Raw genomic sequence first — 19,736 nt, forward strand, 5'->3', positions numbered from 1 at the left:
GTCTCCCTAAACCTCTTTAAAATCGCATTAACAGTCCCCAAACCAACATCACACTCATTGGCAATTTGTGTTTGAGTCATGGATGTGTGCTGAGAAAGAGTACATATTTTTGAACGCTTTCTTGGAAATGTATCCATTTTATAGCTAAATAAAATGAAACACTACGAATGTCAACTTGTTTACACTCTTAAAAACGCACAGCAATATTAATAAACATTGTAGAGACAGTCAGAACACGCAACACTCAAAAAATAAATAAATAAACAAATAAATAAATAATGAACTAAATCCAAAACCAAAACCAAAATTATTGTGAACTGAAACAAAACTTGATGAAAATTCGGTTTGTTTTCGGATTAATTTGTTCGCTGCTTTATATTATATATAGTCCCGTCTAATTGCTAACGATAATTCAATATTAGTGCCATAATGAAGCCTTTTAATCCATAACAAATCGGTCAACGGCTTTTGTGAGTTACTGTGTTTGAGTATAGCACAACTTCATAACATTCCGTAATTTTTTTTTTTTTAATGTTGATCCAGACGATAACCTGCAAGTCGATCTATGTATAAAATTCCAACATTTAAAATGGGAAACAAATTATAGGTTTAACACCTTAACATCTGATTCAATAATTTTTGTTTATATTTTTTGTAGTTTACTTTTGTTAAATTTCTTGATTATTTTGGCGAAATAATTAAATTATTTATTCAAATAAGTTTTATTTATTTGAATTATACATGCAGTATAGAAATTTAAACGTTAAACTTGAGCATTTTGGACAAGGATTATACCATTGCACTCTGCATTTGAACAACTATAGTAACAGCACTTTACTGTGCAATTAGTGTAATTAATATAATCTAAATTCCATACAATGTGCTAAAAACAAACACTCTGAACGTTTTTTCTTTTTCTTTTCATTTTAGGCTTATATATTATTTACTTATTTTACATTACACATCCAAGCATACCAAGGACTCATAGCGAAAAAGAATACTACAACACACGCACCGACTATATACGCTGCTTAATCCTCGTTCCACACACACACACACACACACACACACACACTACGCCATCTACCGCCCAACAATAGCATATTTGTCTTTTAGTTGCATGTATTATCCGTGCCACCGATTTGCTTATCTGCAGGATGAAAGGATGAAAAATCCGACATTACAGGAGGGAAAAAAATCATTCTGCTACATCCCTGCTAAGTTGTACCTGATCGTCGAACTGAACTCAGCCGAAAAAGCCCTTATAAATATTCTCGTCGCGAGTAGAATTGAACAACAGTCTTTTCCGATCGAAGGGAACAAAATCCGTTCTTTCTTCAACTTGCGATATGGAGGACCTAAATTTATGAACACTTAATTATACTTTTTATGTAACTGTAGGCTTTATTTAATCCATATATTATGCAATATCATTTAAATTAACTTTTCAAACCCATGGCATTTAAAAAAAAAAATGTAAATTAACAATTTACTCACTAGATGCCAGCACTGAGCAGCGTTATGTTTAATTATAGATTTCTCTTTAGCGAATATTTCAATTCGGTAATATTTCTTTCTATGAAAGCAGAGTTTGGTGTTGTGTGTGTGTGGGGGGGGGGGTAGAGAGAAGAATACCATACCTCTAGCAAGAGCGAATAAGAAATCGGGGGGAGAAGGAAAGAACAGAAAAATATTTATTAATTATTTTGTTTAACATTTCTTGCTTTGTCAATATCATTTACATAACTTTTTATTAATTACATTTATTTCTAATTTTAATTTTTTCCAGTTAAAATATTAAAAATAAGTTCCGTTTTTGCTATTTTGTTTTATCCTTGTTTGTGTGTATGCAGGCATAATTTAGTAATATATAAATAATGATATATAAATCCATCTCAACCAAAACAGGATTCATCGGATCAAGAAGTCTCCTCCCTATAGGAAGGATATACAGTGCACACAAAAACGATTACTGAAATGGTCACTGAAGCAATTTACGCTGTCCTTTTGCGTAATGCTTATTGTAGTTTTCATACTAACTGATAACACACCGATCAAGAATCGTAAAAATAAATAAATAAATAAAATATTAATCAAAAGAATTTATATTTTCCCTTAGGAAATTCTTACGTCATTTTTAAATTTACATATGTGGCTCAGTCAAGACAATTTACTTAAAAAAAAAAAAAAACGCTTTCATAAAATGAATAGAAATTGAACAGAAAATGAAAACTTCGCCTATAAGGGAATACGAGATGCTAGCTGATTTTTTTTATTTGATGTCTGTGAGATGTATGTTGTGCTAGTTTGCAGTTTTCCTGGATGTAAAACACGTTTGGGTAAAATAAGGATTGTAACAGGAATATAATTTCCTGGCAGTATAATTTACAGGAGAAATTCAAACCTAAATTTTTTGTTTGTTTTTTTCTGCACGCGAAGGTTATGTGTAAAATTAAATAAAATAAAATATTACAAAAAATATATAAAATTGAGAAAAATGGCAAAAAAAAAAAAAAAAAAAACCTTAGCCCGCTCACGGTACAAAACGTACTATGGGTTTATAATAACCTTTCGGGGATGAGAACCATATATTAAAAAAAAAAGGCAAAACTACTTGACGGAATAAGTTATAAATAGACAAAAGACGTTAAACTACACACTTCAAAATTACTTACTGTTGAAAAATAAAAGTATAACGGAACTAACTTAACCTTTCATTGCATGAACAATAGTCGTTTAAGTGGTTATATTTGAATGCAATCGAATCTAATGATTACCTCGCACTAGAAGAGCGAAAGAAAGATCTATAGGTTCGGTTATAGCTATCAATTCACAGATAATTTTGGTATATGTGTGATATACATACATATTTTTATCAGCTGGTTCTTAGTAGTCAAATGAAGATAATGTTCTCATGATATTATCTTCAAATCACGTGTTTACTGTCGCTGAATTTTCATATATCAAACGTTATCGTGTTGTTATTATTATTGTTGTTGTTATCGATCTCCGTAAGTCAACGGTTCATCGAGGGAGAATCTCCCACACCTTCTCTGAAACTCATTCACACCAGATGCACTCGTCACTTCAACAAGCAAACTGTTCACTCACTCATTGCTCTGCGAGAAACAAAATCTAGCTTACATCCCTTTCTCAACAGCTTTACTTTCACAGACTATCCTTTAAGTTTTAAAAGAGGTATACCGTGAGTAGACATATCGATACAAAATTAATAACGAAACAAAAAAAAAAAAAAACTCACGTACAAAGATTATTTAATAGTATAATTTTCGCCTGTGTGTCACAGGCATCTTCTGTACATATTAAGCTCAAATTAAACAATAACTGACAATTGACAATTGACATTTATGTCTTTAGGGGTGAAGCAAGATGCTTTTCATATTCCCCGCTATCTATTGTGGTACAGTGAAGGTAAAATTTATGAGCAGATTGCTCGCCCTGAATGGGCATGGAGATTATGCATCCTTATAGGAGGCTAATATAGCTTTTGGTCTTCTATATTTGAATATGTCCGTTGGATCGTATGCTGCAGCTTGCTGAACCAAATCGTTGGGATGTGTGGAAGTCTTTAGGAAAAACTTGGTTGCTAAGAATCGTAGAAAAGAGAAAATATAAGGAATATTTCTGTCTCTGTAGAGTTGATTGTTTCTAACATACCATGGGGCGTTCAGAATCATTCTCAAGCACTTGTTCTGCACTCGCTGTATTTTGATAATGTTAGCATTAGAGGTGTGGCTCCAGGCCGGAGAGGCATAGGTGATTATAGGACGAATTGTCATCTGGTATAGTTGCAGTTTGATTCTGTTGCTGAGCTTGCTATTTCTATTAATTAGCGGATAGATCTGCGCTATGGCTTTAGATGCCTTTGTGCACGCAGACTTGGTGTGGATTTGAAAGATAGCTTTTTGTCGAGAATTACACCCAGGTAATTTGTTTCTGTCTGCCAGGGAATTTTAGTATTGAATAGTAACACATCTCCTACAGGAGACATTGGCCTTTTTGAGAAAAGAACGGCTGAGCTTTTCTGGGGGGTTGACTTCCAATCTCCACTTAGAGAACCAACGCTCCAGTTTTAGAAGGTTTTCTTGAAGCTTTCTGGTAATGAAATGGGGTCTGAGAGATCTGGTTAGTATTGCCGTATCGTCCGCATATAGGGCCAAAATGGAAGTCATCGGATTGTACGGGATGTCTGACATGTATATAGAGAATAGCAATGGAGCCAGTAGAGATCCCTGCAGTACTCCAGCAAAGATGTGGCGCTGGGAGGATGTAGAACCGTTGATTTTTACTTGCATTGATCTATTCTGAAGATATGAATGGATTAAATGAACCATTTTTAGTGAGGTACCGGCTGAGATAAGTTTGTGCAGGAGTCCAAAATGCCAGATTGTCAAATGCTTTGGATAAGTCCAGGAAAACAGCGCCTGTGCACTGGCGCCAGTTGTAATTGGTGGTGATGTATTCAACAATTCTGTGGATTTGCTGGGTAGTACTGTGGTGTAACCTAAAACCAAACTGTTCTTTGGGGAGGATGTTTAGATCATTTACTGAGGTTTGGAGTCGTGAACTTATGTATAGGAATTACGTCAGCCAGTTTCCAGGTGGAAGGAAAATAGTGAAATCATAAAATTGCATTTATTATACTGGTCAGGTGCACTACTGCTTTTCGGGGCAGAAGTTTAATCACCTGATTAGTAATGCCGTCTGGGCCAGGAGCGTTTTTGTACTTTAATTTTTTAATAATGTCATATATCTCAGCAGGTGATGTTGGTGCAATATGGACAGTGCTGGTGATAGGAAGTTTGAGTGAGTGTCTGAACTTGCTGTGAATCTTATATATGTGGTTAAAGTCAAGGTTTCCATATGAAGGCCTGCATTGCTCCTTTAAGTTGTATGCTATAACTTCTGCTTTGTCTACATCTATGTGAGCAAGGCCCTGGTCAGAGAATATTGGGGAAGGGATCTGTCTTTGTTTTTGATATTTTTCAGTAGTCCCCAGACGGAGTGATCAGTAGGTGAAGTGGAGGATAATTTTTCATCCCATACTTGGTCTCTATGCGCTTTACGTGCATCTCTTACTTTACTGCCCCATTTAATCTGTTTAGATTTATTTTATCGTGTGGTGCACACGTGTTATGGAATCTTTTCCTAGCTCTGTTTTTGTCTCTGATCAAGTTCATGATGTCTTCAGGCAAACGATCTGGCTTGCGGGCAGATTTATAGGAGGAAGCTACCTTTATAGCAGAATTAACTTGTTGTGTGAGATTTGTAACTGCAGTTTCTACTTCTTCTTTTTTTGCGTATGTGAGGAACAGGTCCAATATAATCCTTGAGTGCTGCTGACAGTCTTTCCCATGCAATGTAGGAGTGAGAAGGAGGACACAGGTATTCTTGATTTCCCAGCTGTAGTAGAATTGGATTGTGATCGGATGATAGTTCATCCATAGATATGATACTGTACTGAAGTTTAATATCCTGCAGGATAGCTATATCCAGGATGTCAGCAGTGCCGAACGTACTAAGATGAGTTAACTGACAATTCCAAAAAGCGCCACCTAAGTAGCTGGTGTAAGATAACTAAAAAGGTCAATAAATTTCCTAAAAATAAAAATAAAATAAAAAATTTAAAAAAATCAATACAATAAAAAGTTAGGAAAGATTAGCTAATTTTTAAAGTACTATCTCCCATAAAGGGGAGAGACGTAAGCCGTCGGATCTGTTTAAGTTAGGAGAATGAAGTAGAGTTTTACATGTTTCTTTATAAAGGCATTCCATGAGGAACTGACTTTTGTGAAGAACTCTTGTCTTTCTCCAATGAACTCTATGTCTAGTGAAGATGGTATGTTCTCCAAGTCCAGACTTTTCAGGTTTAAAGTATTCAATATAAGATTGGTGTTCTTCTAGCCGAATAGAGGCAGATCTTCCCGTTTGTCCGAAATAAGATAATCCACAAGAGCACGGAATCTGGTAGACACCTGGATGATTAAGATGTGGAAGCTTGTCCTTAGGAGAAGTGAGAAAGGTGGAGATTTTTCTAAACGGTCGAAAAGAAATAAAAACTTTTGCTATACGTTCACTGATGCCTTGTACATAAGGGATAGTAATGCGCGTTATTTCTTCTGTGTTTGAAGAGGAAGACGTATTAAAACTACTCAAAGTTCTTTTAATGAAGAAATTCTTATAACCATTAGATAGAAAGGAAGAAGTTATATATAGTAGTTCTTTTTGTAAAAGATCGTCTGAAGAACAAAAGGAGTGGGCCCAATGAACCAGTGTTTTAATAGTTCCTGCCTTTTGACTGGGATGGTGATGAGATTCCGCATGGATATAATGGCCTGTATGAGTCTTTTTTCTATAAACTGAGAAATGTAGGTTACCATCTGGTTGGCGAAGAATTAGAAGATCTAAAAAGGCTAACTGCTTATTTGATTCTACTTCTAGGGTAAACTTGATCCTAGGATGAAATGCGTTTAACTTAGTGAGAAATTGTTGAAGTTCATCCGAAGAGCCATTCCATACAGCAAAAATGTCATCGGCATATCTGAACCAATGAGTAGGTCTGGGAGAAATGTTGTCAAAGATACGTTGTTCAAAATGTTCCATAAAGAAATTGGAAATAGCAAGAGAAAGAGGATTGCCCATTGTTGTTCCTTCAATTTGTTGATACCACTTATTTTTAAAGGAAAAATAACCGGAATGTGTTACAAAATCAAATACATTTACAATGTCTGAAGGAAATTCCTGTTGTAGTAATTCAATGCTTTCAGAAAGAGGCACATTTGTAAATAAAGAAACAACATCTAAACTGATCATGATATAAGAAAGGTCCAAATGAAGATCTGAAATTTTATTTTTGAAATTCAAAGTATTTTTTATATAAGTATCAGTTCTTCTAGTTGAAGAGGAGAGTAAATTTCATAAAAAGTTTGAGATTTTGTAAAGGGAAACCTATACAATCTACAACTAGTCTTAACGGAATGCCTGGTTTATGAACTTTTGGAAGACCATACAATCTAGGTGGACGACCGAAGAAGGCTTAAAGTTTTGATCAAAAGAAAAAACTTGTGCAGAGTATGCAAGCGCAACTTCCAATGAGCTGCACTGGCGCTCTTCTGCTTTCATTATTGCGACAGCGCACTCTTGGAAAACAATTCTCCAAGAAACTTTTATACCAAACGACTGTATGAATTTTTAGTTGGAAAGCGTGTTTTGGATAATGAAAAAATCCGTAATTTGCTTCCTAGATGGTATTTCAACCCTAGTTTCTCCACCCATAAATGGTATCGAAATTCTAGTTGAATGACATTTGTGAAATGTTTATACCTACCATTACGCCATATGGACTCAGATATGCTCAACTGCTACACAGAAATATAAAATTATTTTCCACAAATAATATTCAATAACTATTTTCCCACTCGAATTCTGTTGGCTTCTCCCCTTTACTCATAGTTCTGCTTACACTATAAAATGTCTTATGACTCAACAGTTGATATTCTCTCTCTCTCTCTCTCTCTCTCTCTCTCTCTCTCTCTCTCTCTATATATATATATATATATATATATATATATATATATATACAGGGTGTTCGGGATAAATTTGACATATTTATAATTAATTATATTTTTCCGTAAGTTACATGTATTAACACACACTTCTCTTCATTTAAAAGTTTGGACCCTTCTTCATTCATATACAAGATGTCAGAAAGGATGGATAGCCGGAACCGACCTGAATCATGGAAGAGAATAACTTGTATCATGATGATTCGTGCCCGCCATCAAAATAAGGATATTACGACTGCTGCCCAATGCTCCCTGAATACAGTAAAAACAATCAGGCATGAACTAGAGACTTGTAGAAAGAAGAAATTTGTATGGGGCGCAGTTGAAAAAGACACCAATCGCACTTCCAGTAATACAAAAGCCCAGTTAATGGATAAAATTAAAACAGTTTTTGCGGCCCTTCCCAGGGAGACTGTAGCATCAGCTTGTTCGAGGTTCCGAAGCAGAATTGAAGCTGTGATCGATGCTAATGGTGGTTATTTTGAGTAAATCTTGTTGATAGTATTGTAATTAACTCTGCCTGTAATGTTTTTTTCTCAATTCATTAAATTTAATAGATACAAAGAAGATTTTCTTTTTCCTTACGAAACTGTCAAATTTATCCCGAACACCCTGTATATATATATATATATATATATGTGTGTGTGTGTGTGTGTGTGTATGTATGTATGTATGTATGTATGTATCAAATCAGAAAAAATCAGTTAACGCCTTTTGTTCCCGTATAGGAGGTAGGCGACGTCGTTTCAGCCCTGTCTACTTTTTGAAGACTGAGTGGGCATTCAATCTCCACTGGTAGCCAATCAGATATAGCTGGCCCAAGGTTATCACTAATTATTCAGTACGCAGTGAAGAAGGCGGCCAGCAAGTGCTGCCATCTCGTGGACCCTAACCCTAACACAACACAATATTTTTAATATCTCAAAATAGTGTGGGTTCGACGGCCGATTTTATTAAGTTTACAGGAGACGAAAAACCCGAGTTTCCGGGAGAAAAAATCCTTGCCCGTGCCAGAGATCGACTAACTCGGGAACCGGTCGAGTTAGAAAATGTTCCCCTAGTCAGTGACTAGATTCGAACCCAAGTCTTTCGTCGTGCGGTCAAGCGATATAGAATGCAACGCCACTTCTATTAAGCTACAAGGGGAGTATATTTCGGGAGTGCTAGGTGTGTGATGCATCCTTAGGGAATAGCAATATCACCAATATTATATTTTTACATATTTTTTTGTTAAAGTATTCCCGAATTGTTTCCTGGGTTCGCATAATTCCTAAAATTAAACACAATATACTGTTGCTTCAGAAAGAGAACCCTTTTCGACATGTAAACATTTCATCACATTTCTAGGTGTGCAGTCACAAATATGTACATCTGAGAGCCCATTTGAACAGACGTACAGATGGCGCAGCGGTTCAAATTCTTAGTTCCAGTGGTTTTGAACTACCCAGAAGGCGAGACAGAGTATGCGCTGAGACAACAGCACGTAGAAATCAGTGGCTGTGTTTGGTTATTGTGTCAACCAATCCAATTGAACGTTGCCATTTGTCATGAGTTGCTTTTTTTTTTTTTTTCTTCTGAGTTTCATCTGTTTTGCGAACGTGAAGTGTCAACTGATGTGTTTAGGACACCGATATAGACAGGATTTTAATATATAATTTTCTATAAATAATTTATAACTTTTATGACACAATGTTGACGATCTACTGAATGCCCTGTGTTTGGCCAGAGCTTTCGCTGATTGTATAATTGTGGTCGAAGGAGGTAATCCTCGTTGTCCTCTTACAAATTACACTTTTCAGTTCTTCAAATATACCATCCAAATATAGCATTCTTCTTCATTATTGTTTTCTAATATATCTTAAAATAAACACATTGTCTCCCACTCTACAAATATTTGGTTACAATTAATTGATAAATTAAAATATTCAAAGTCAGGGGCGGCTCGTGCATAGGCACTGCGGAACTGCACTACCCCCAATTTTTCTCGATATATAAATATATTTATTAATTTATTTATATTTGTTTGTAATATTTAATTTTATCATCAACAATCCTATACAATTCTCTTATTTTGTAAAAATAAATAAAAATCCATCTTGTATCACTTAGGAAGGCGAAGGACGCTAGCAGCACTTTGTTTACCACAGTGTCATGTTGCTACGCACGCAAGCATATGCACGTCATAGTGAAATGTGAGCTATTAGCGTAAAGCGGCACTGTCCGTCGCGCAGCTCCACTGTTGTTCATATGCAGTTTGCACTAGTAGTAGAGTGTTCATAGTGCTTATCGTGTTTACTCCATCTCTTTAACTATTTGGTCTTTAATTGTATAGCATTTCTTATAGTTTTTATTTTAGAAAACTATTGGGGTTATGATAATGGATTTTATTTTTAAGTAATTTGGAATTATATTAAACTGTATAATATTATCGATAATAAACAATATTTTTTCATGTTTAATTTTTTTTTAAATTTTTACCTTAATTTTGATATTTTATCCAAACAGGTATACACTGTACTTACAGTGTGTATGTATATTTCGAAAGTTGCAGCACCCCCACGATTTCAAGCCACGAGCCGCCACCGTTCAGTTATCCTACAATTAAGACCAATTGAGATGAATGCTGATGCGCTATGCACTCTTAAAACTTTCATACATTGTTAAAAATGCAATCATACTGTCAAATTGGCGTAAATTTTGCATCTTTTATCATTTATATATATATATATATTTTGTAATTTTTTATTTATTTTTACATAGTTCGGAAATCCTGCTTTGTTCGCAGTATAATAGATCATGAATAAAACACCACATACAGTGTTCTAGAGAGCGTTTATATTCTGTTTTTGAACGATAGGTGGTACTGTTAACAGTAAAATTACTTTTCTGTTTACAGGTAGTTTTGGCGTGCAATATAGGCTTACGCAATCTGTCGGTGGTGGTTCGCTTGTTTTGCTTTGCTTGGTGGTGGGAATGAGTCATATTTTTCTAGTCATTTTGTATATGTTTATTCGCCTGAAGCAAGGACACTTATGTTGTTTATAAGGAAAACTTCTGCCTTGCTTTGATTTTGAAATATATAGAAGTATTGCTAAAATAGCGAAAGTTGCAAAAAACGCATGTGTAATGCATTCCCGTAGTCTGCTTGGATAGAAGTATGGTATTTTTATTCCTCTTCGTTCTGCAAAACACGAACATTATTTTCATTCTAAAAACATGCAATTGCTCATTATGTTAAGATGCATAGCGGATTGTCATATTTATTTTTTCTCTTTAATCTGACTATAGCAGTTGGCTATACATCCGTAAAAATAAGAAAGAAAACGTGTTTAGTATATTGTTCATTTCCTTCGGTGAATTTTCGAACTCTAGCGTCTTTGCGTAAAAAGTTAACTTATTTCATATAAATATCAGGAAAGAGTATTTATTACTACATTGCTATATTTCGAAGATGGTCTTTCAAACCTGATTCTAGAGAAGATGGTTTAAGTACTTGAATATGCCTCGATTAAACTTCTTCAGGAAAAACGTAAGTAAATATATAAGATTTTTAATTTTTGACAGAAAAGTGGTGAGATTAAAAAAAAAATTTTTTTCTATCTATCCTATGTGAGGTTTGCTATTGCCATTTCTTCCTCCGCCCTTTTTTTTTTTCTGTATGGTACTTTTCATTAATCATGTTGATTAATTTGCTATATAGAACATCTCCATAGTTCTTTTGGAAAAACGGCGCGTCAATATTTTATGCTTTTTAGATTGGATGAGTTAGCTAGTCTCATCCGAATTAAAGTTTTTTTTTGACCGATGCAGAGTAGTCGCATTCGGTTTTAGGACTTATACTTAATTACTAATTTCATGGGATAAATGCTTTTAAATTGAATACTATGGCCTGGTTGGTATTGCTGAAATAGGAAGATCTGTTCTATGTAGATGGCATAAGTCACAGCATTGTATAAAGTAATGAAACATAATTTGATGTTTCAGTATTCTGACTTAGAAGTTATGTTATGAGGGAAAGAGGTACTTCTGAACTAAGAAGCATATAATCAACCAAATACGTTGCAAATGTGATAAAGTAATTCAAGGACTACATTAAAGTTAGTAACTTTTGTCATTGTTCTTCTATTTGAGGAATATCACAGAAAGGCATAAATATAAGTACAAGCAGGATTCCATATTAGACAGTTCATCTAATTCACTATTAAGAATTTCTGGCTGTAATTCATCTGTGGGGAGTCAAATGCAAAAAAAAAAGAAAAAAAGTTTCTGAAAAGCAGTGGGGAAAATCATTGCTAGAATTTAATAAATATAACCGATTTATCTTTATTGACAGTTACCAATAATTTAACATTATCAAGCCTTCCTGTAATCTTAATTATTTATGGGTAGTAAATAACTAAGACATGACTCATCATGGGAGGTTCTACCTTAGACAAAAGTGTATCATACCACCGTTTTAACTGTTTTCACTCTTGCCACCCTCTCAGGCAATGCATTCCACACTTCTACCACTCTCCAGGGGGGGAAAAAAAAAAAACCTGCTTACTTGTTACAGGAATCCCTCATTTTGCATGGTTTTGATTAAGTTGCTTTTCTAATTAACATGGTTAATAAATTGATGCCGCAATTTATTTAATGATTTAAAATTCACAGTATGTTCCTTTCGTGCCAAATGCCTTGACCTCAAGGTGAGGTGTAGCTTTATCATATTACTAAAATTCAAAGTATGTTTACTATATTTAGCAACAATTAGTGTAATTAGAGACAACTGGAATGAAAATGATCCTACACAATGAAATCGCCCTCCCACATACACACAAGCAAATTTTATTGTAGCATGAACAAGTATCTAACTAAATACATTTGCCATAATGTCCTTTGAAATTTTCAGTTACAGAAAAGACATGGTAATACCCATTTATAATACAGTCATTGGGTGCTGAAATGGAATGATTTAAAAGCAAATATTTATATAACTTGAAATCAGAATTGCATTTGAGATTATATCATTACAGTTCACACGTAATAATTTTACAAATAAAATGTAACTGAAAATATTATTATTATTATTTACAGCATTTCCATGGAGTCCAGAGACTAATCATGAGAGATCCAAATCAACATCATACACAAAAATCCTATCATAAAAATCCTTGAATTCATTTGCTCAGGGAAATTGCACTCAATTCTGGCAATCCATTCTACTCACTCACCACTCTTTACACAAAAAAAATATGGTCCACACACACACACACACACACACACACACACACACACACACACACACCTACTAACCACACTCTTACACAACTTCCACTGATGACCTCTAGTTCTCTGTTGTCATGTACTGAAAAATTTCACTTGCATCAATTTTATGAAACCCCTTTAATATCTTAAAAGTTTCTATCATGTCCTCTCTTTTCCCCCTACCAACTAGACTTTGTAATCCACAAACCTTTAACCTATCCTCGTAGAGCATATTCTTCAGACCTGTCACCATCTTGGTTACTTGTCTCTTTGTCGTTTCGACTGCTTCCTGGTCCCCAAGAAACCCCAGGTGACCAAATCGGTGCTTAGTAGTCAAGATGTGGGCGAATCATAGTCTTATAAAGAGGGATAATAACCTCCTTAACCTTACTTGTTAGTGTGCTTTTCAACATCCAAGTAATTCATTGAGCTATTTTATCAACTTTTGCAATATGCTATCGAATTCCTGGCCTCAACTTCCTGCAGACCAATACCATCAATATGATATTGATGCAAACTTTTCTACACGAAGTATTGAAACCTTACATTTTGCAACATTAAATTGATAATTATTATCCTTTGCTCACAATTCCACTTTATTTAAATCATCCTGCATGATATCTACATCACCTTTATCAACTATTGCTAGCCACTGTAGTGCAATTGGAAGAATAGCAGAACATTGCACCCTTCAATTGGAAAAGACCTGGGTTTCGTCATGACAAGGGAATCCTTATATGGGCTTTTTCAGTTGAAGGTGAGTTAGCTGATCTCATATGGGGGTTGCAGGGTTTTTTCCTCCCAGAAACTCGGGTTTTTCATCCCTCGTACAGACAAATCAGCTTTCAGAACACAAGCAATTTATAAAAAATACTGTTGTTTTTGATGATGGGCAATAGATGGCGTTGATGGTAGTAGCGTCGTAGTTGGAAAGTTGTAGTAGTGGAGAATTAAGTAGTGAGATGTATTTAGCAAAATAGAGTAGTGTGCCCTCCTACGATGAGTCCTTGGACTCCTGGAGGTGTCACGTAATAATAATAATTGCTCTCCCAGTTTTGCATCATCAGCAAACAACTGAATATCCCCTCTTAAATCCTTCCCTGTGTCATTGATATAAAAAATTAGAGCAGTGGCCGTAGTTCTGAGCCCTGAGGTACTTCACTAGTCACCATCATTCTCCTAGACTCCATCCTCCCATATACTACACTTTGGTGTGTCCATCAGCTACCCCCCCCCCCCATCCATGCCACCTCATATCCATTCCCATTTGCCTCATTTTTTGTAATAGTTTTCTATGTGGTATTCTGTCAAATGCCTTGGTGAAGTCAAGCAGTATCATGGTGTAACCATTACCTTTATCCAATTCTGATGTTACTTTATTATAAAATGTGAGTTACTAAGACAAGACCTACTTTTACAAAGCCATTCTGCTCACTATAGAGTATCATATCCCTATCCACCCAGTGTTGTGTTTTACCTTTCACCAACTTTTCTAATCTAATACTTAAACAGCAACGCTCAATATATTAATTGGTCTGTAGGTTGCTACCTCTGTCTTGGAACCACCTTTATGCAATGGCACTATCTTACTCACCTTCCACTCCTGAGAAACGTTTCCCCATTACAAGTCTTTGAAATATGAGAAATTACTTGATTAGAAGATTAGTCAGTTCAGTTTCCATGATACTTCCTTGGCAGTATCATGGTGTAGCCATGATACTGCTAAGGAACTGACTACCATAACAGCCAGGTTAATGACATGGTCATTTCTTAACACACTAGTTCCTTAACCTTAAAATGCATAGTAAAATCCCATCTAATCTCCCTGCCTACCTTACTGACATCTAGAATGTTCAGTATTCAAAATACATCCTCTTCTTTTACTTTTTATCCTTCAATCCCTCCAGGAATAAAATCTTCTTTACCAGGTTGGAATACTAATAAAGTGATCATTAAAGAACTCAACTGTCATTTGCCTTGTCTGTCTACCTAGTTACTATCTCCAGTAAGGGAAATCCATCTACAATCATTTTTTATCCTGCAGGCCACATAGTGGAAAAAAATCTTTGAGATTCATTGGATTTGCAGTGCTAGTCTCCTCTTATATTTTAATATTTCTCTCCTTGCTATATAGTCACCTCCATAGCCTAAGCCTTATATTCATCATCAGTAGCGCACTCAGGATTTAATCTTGGGGGGGGGGGGGCTGAGTTGAGTAGATGATTTGAGAATACACACTATGCATTGCATACAACCTATGACTGAGCATTCTGCAATTATCGCTAATTCATAAGTAATTCAAAGTGTTTGGGTTGGAAATGATTTTCAACCCCCCCCCCTGCCATGAAACCACCATCCTGTTTATTTTATTAACTTATCTAGGGACATTTCTGGCAGACTAGGCAATGCACAGAGCCTGAGAACCTATCTAGAATAGGGCACAGAATCAGCTAATAACGCGGTTTTAAGTTGTCTCCCATTCTTCATAAGTAGTATAGAAATAAAAGACATGATGCAACATAAATAAAAAAAAAATAATGAATTTTAATTAGGAAAAGATTTTTCGAAAATTTTCTAGTGTTTTTTCCTTTTTCTTTTTTTTTTTTTTTTTTTTTTTTTGGGGGGGGGGGCAGGGCCCCTTGGCCCCCTCCCTGAGTGCGTCACTGTTCATCATGCAGCTGTTCTTCACTCTATGTGCATTCCATAACTTTTTTTCATCTGCTGTTACTGTTTATTTCCTAGTTTTCCCCTGTACTCCAAATTTCATTATCTTCTTCACTTGAGGTATACAATTTGCCATTGCTGTTAAGTAATCTCAATTATTTCTTATGCACTATAGAACACTCATCCTTGAAATTTTTTAATTTATTGTTTTGTTCCAAGTTGGCATTTAAGTATTATGGTTGCCTGTCTTGTAATTCCATATAGATTCTTCCACCTTGATACTTTTGCATACCTATTCACCTTTGAAGTCAGATTGGTTGTTTTGGATGTACAGTCACAGTAACTCAGGCCTATGAGGCCAGTGTATTTGTCTTAATGGCATTTGTGTTTTTATGGCCAGTTGGTTGGTTTTGCAGGAGGGAAACCCTGAAACCTCTGTATGAGTCTGGCTAACTCGCATTCATCTAGGATACGAAGAACCTGATAAAGGTTCTTCATATCCTAAATGGATTTGAACTTGGTCTTTACATCCAAAGCGTATTGTCAGTACTAACTGAGCTATGGAAGCTCCCTTTCCCTCCAATTTAGGGATGCGTGATAATTCTCACCAGCTGGGGGACTAGTATGATATCTCAATATCATGATTAGATTCTCTGATGCATTGAAAGAGTTCAGAACGCTTGACTCTTGTTCCTTATATCACATGCTACCTAAGACAGTGCAGTTTTCTCTCAAGAAGTCCCAAAATTCATTTCCCTTGTTATTGTATGCTGTTTCTTCTGCCTGGTTTATGGTTTTAGTTTCACCCCCCTCCCATAATTATCACTTTGCACTTGCCATACTAATTTGCCTAATTTCCTGCTCATCTTTTTCCTGGTCTGTGACAACGTTCTACTTAGTATCTTGACCTATCCACTTCTGCCTCACGCCATATATTCTTAAAACCATTAGTGTTATTTCCCCTCTAATTCTCTACCCTGAGAATGTACAATTCATCTCTTACCTCTACTCCACTACCTTATTTATCTTCTGTATCCAGCTGAAATATGCTATACCCTTCAGTTTCTATTCTTGTCAAGATATCCTCCTCAGTCAACCAAGTTTCACTGATACCAGCTATCTTCTGAGAAACTGAATCACCCAGCACCAAAAACTCTTTCTGTTTATTACTAATGGTTCTTGCACTTATATACAGAAAAACCAGTGCACTATCAGCGTTCACTTAACTATTATTACTTCTTCTCACCCGTATTATAAGAATTCTGTGAAATATTTGAAGTGGGAATTATAGAACATCGGTGGCATAATTATTGTAAAAATGAAAATATTAGAAAGGAACTTGACATTGTTAGCATTCAGAAATGTGTAACAAGAGCCATCTAAGGTGATTTGGTTACTTAAGCAGCCATGATTGTTGCCAGTATGTCAAGGGGAAAAAAAAAAACTTCAGAAAGACTAAAATTTAGATGAATTGATGCAGTTATTAATGCCTTAGAACAGTGTTTCCCAAATTTTATTACCTTTTAAAAATTTTATCTGGCCACATAAGCATACTGTCTCTCAGGAAAATACTTTTGGGAGAGTTATACTAGTATTTCATTCAAACATGAATAATTATGAAGATATTTATTTTTTAACACGTGCATTATAATAAATAAATAATACCAGCTATCTTCTGAGAAACTGAATCACCCAGCACCAAAACAAGCCTTAAAGTACAAGCCATTAGGAAAAAGAAAACCAGGACGTCCTCTTAAACAATTCAACGATGACTTCTAAGGCCAGAACAGGCCATATTAGGCCTAAATCCTTGATACGTATGATGATTATAATAAATTACAAACACATGATACATTTTGATTATTAAATACATTTTTAGTTATGAATGCAGTATACATACCAATAACAGAAATCGTGAATTTCAAATTTTCTCTAATAATTATAATAAAAAAGAAAGTTTAATGAAATGAATACAATTTATTGGAGAGTTTAACTGCTTAGTTTTAACTACAGGGTGGCCATAAATTAACTTTCCCTCTTTGGAAGTATCTGTAGCTAAAACTAATACACGGATTGAGACCTTAGTACCAAAAGTTGCCGATAGGAGAAATTTTGATGCTAGCAGAGCCAAAAGCAGTCAAATATTTGCAGTAAACGCAGGTAAAAAGGATTATGCAAATTTTACTATTCGTACGTGACAGCAGTGCTACCAATTCCACTTAAAAAGGGATTGGGAACGTTCAGGCAGTTATTCGAATGACTGACGAATTGTGCTCAATATGCATCCTACCTTGCCTCAGGACATCCCCGGACATCACTCCACATGACTTTTATCTGTGGGGATATTTGAAATTCGTTGTGCATGTTGGTGACATTCCCAACTTGCATGTCTTGAAAGAGAACATAAAACAGGCTGTATGAACATCCAATCCGACTCCTTATGCTCAGCTGTAGAGCATGTCGCACACCGGATGCAATTTGTTGTACACAACAAAGGTCAGCCCATTGAAAATCGTGTATGTGGTCCAAGGGACTCTGATTCTGATGAATAAAACATTATTTCCTGTGAGTTCAATCACTACATTAATTTCGGTGTCTCTCGCAAGTTGTTTTAGTTTAATTATTATTATTCTTATTATCATTGTAACCCGCCACATATCCAGCTGGAATGAGTGATGCGGCTGTCGCTTACACCGTCGAAATGTTATTATTCCATTTTATCTGCCTTTAACGTAATTATCCCTTGTTTTAGGCTCCACCAGCGCCAAAATTTCCCCTATCAGTGACTTTTGGGACTAAATCTTTTTTTCGCAGAAATCATCTCCCCATGCCTTCAAAAGTCTCAATATAAAATTTGGTCTCACTCCGTTTATTGGTTTTAGCTACAGATGCCTTCAAAGAGGAAAAGTTATTTTATGGCCACCCTGTACTTGAATTTAACTTTTAATGCAAACAGTTAAAAATACACAGTTGGAATGCAATCATGCCTTAAACCGATTACTTTTTTTTTTAATTTACTTTTATATTTTTAGTGGTATTGTTGTAGATAAGTGCAGGTCTATATGGAGGTTAGTTGATGCCAAGAGACACATTTTCTTTAAAACTTCTTTTAGATTTTTAGTTAGTGAAAAAATTAATTATAGAATAGACCTGCACTTATCTACAACAATACCGCTAAAAATATAAAAGTAAATTTAAAAAAAAGTAATCAAAATTAAACTGCTTTGTATTCCCTAAAGAACTTTCACGTACCCCTGGGGATATGCGTACTACACTTTGGGAAACACCGTCTTAGAAGATTGGTGTATAAGATGTGGCAGTGTTGGATTCTTGAAGCATAATAAATTTTTAAAAATTTCATAACTATCTAGCTATCCTCTTCTTGTCTCATGGTGCCATAAGGCTGAGATCAGTTTTCTAAAGTTAACCCTGTCTTTTGCAACTAATTCTTCTTGCACTCTCCCAACTAGTCATCCGTCTTTCTTTGTCTGTCATTCTCTTCCAAGTTCATTTAGGCGTTCTCCTTTTCCTTCTGGGATCAATGTCAGTGCTACCCATGGAATCTTTCCTCAGTCCATTTGTCTACATCTTAATTTTACTGGTGATAATGCCATTTGAATGATTTCTACTCTATATGGTGATAATTCATTTCTTATATGTCAAGGCCAAAATATTTTATGCAAGCATTTTCTTTGAAAACGGTTATTTAGCTTTCTGTTTTCTTGTTATTTTTTTCATATCTTAGATCCATAATATGGCTTTGACATTATTATTGAAAATCTTTTATGTTGGCTTTATTATGATATTTGAATGATTCCTATACATTATTCAGTCTTCTAAAAGTAGTATTTGCTTTCATTGTTGAGACCACTGCCTTGCTTTATTGGAAGCCCAAAGTGGCTTAAAAAAGTTCTGTTTGGTCTCTTGAGCAGGAATTCAGGATTATCTAATCTTTATTCCACCACGATGCTAATATAAAAACCGAACATAAGGTTTCATGATATGAAGGATCAGGTTGGCGCTTATGCCGCTTATTTATATATATATATATATAAATAAATCCTAAGAAGAATTTCTTCTTGGACGAACTACCTTTTATAGGCTTGAACCTCCATTGTGCACATGTGTACGTCTCTCAAAATTGATCACGTTTACTCTCATATATGCTGACGTCATTTTTCGTGCAACTTTGGAATTCTTTGTCCGTGACAACTATCGTCACTTATTGACCTTTGGACA

General features: G+C 35.2%; 1 protein-coding gene across 1 annotated transcript in view; it reads left to right on the plus strand.

Annotated features, from left to right (window-relative positions):
• Positions 1 to 10,499: 10,499 nt before the first annotated feature.
• Positions 10,500 to 19,736, plus strand: part of LOC150105348 (uncharacterized) — a 188,913-nt gene continuing 179,676 nt past the window's right edge. Inside the window, exon 1 of the mRNA XM_090394734.1 lies at positions 10,500 to 11,115. Within this exon, the coding sequence (XP_090250860.1) occupies positions 11,086 to 11,115 (30 nt within the window). The 5' untranslated portion in view covers positions 10,500 to 11,085. The remainder of the gene's footprint in view (positions 11,116 to 19,736) is intronic.

This window comes from Typopeltis vanoorti, chromosome 6, assembly GCF_054136105.1.
Source record: "Typopeltis vanoorti isolate ZY-2024b chromosome 6, IOZ_Tvanoo_1.0, whole genome shotgun sequence".
In the NCBI taxonomy this organism is placed as follows: Eukaryota; Metazoa; Arthropoda; class Arachnida; order Uropygi; family Thelyphonidae; genus Typopeltis; species Typopeltis vanoorti.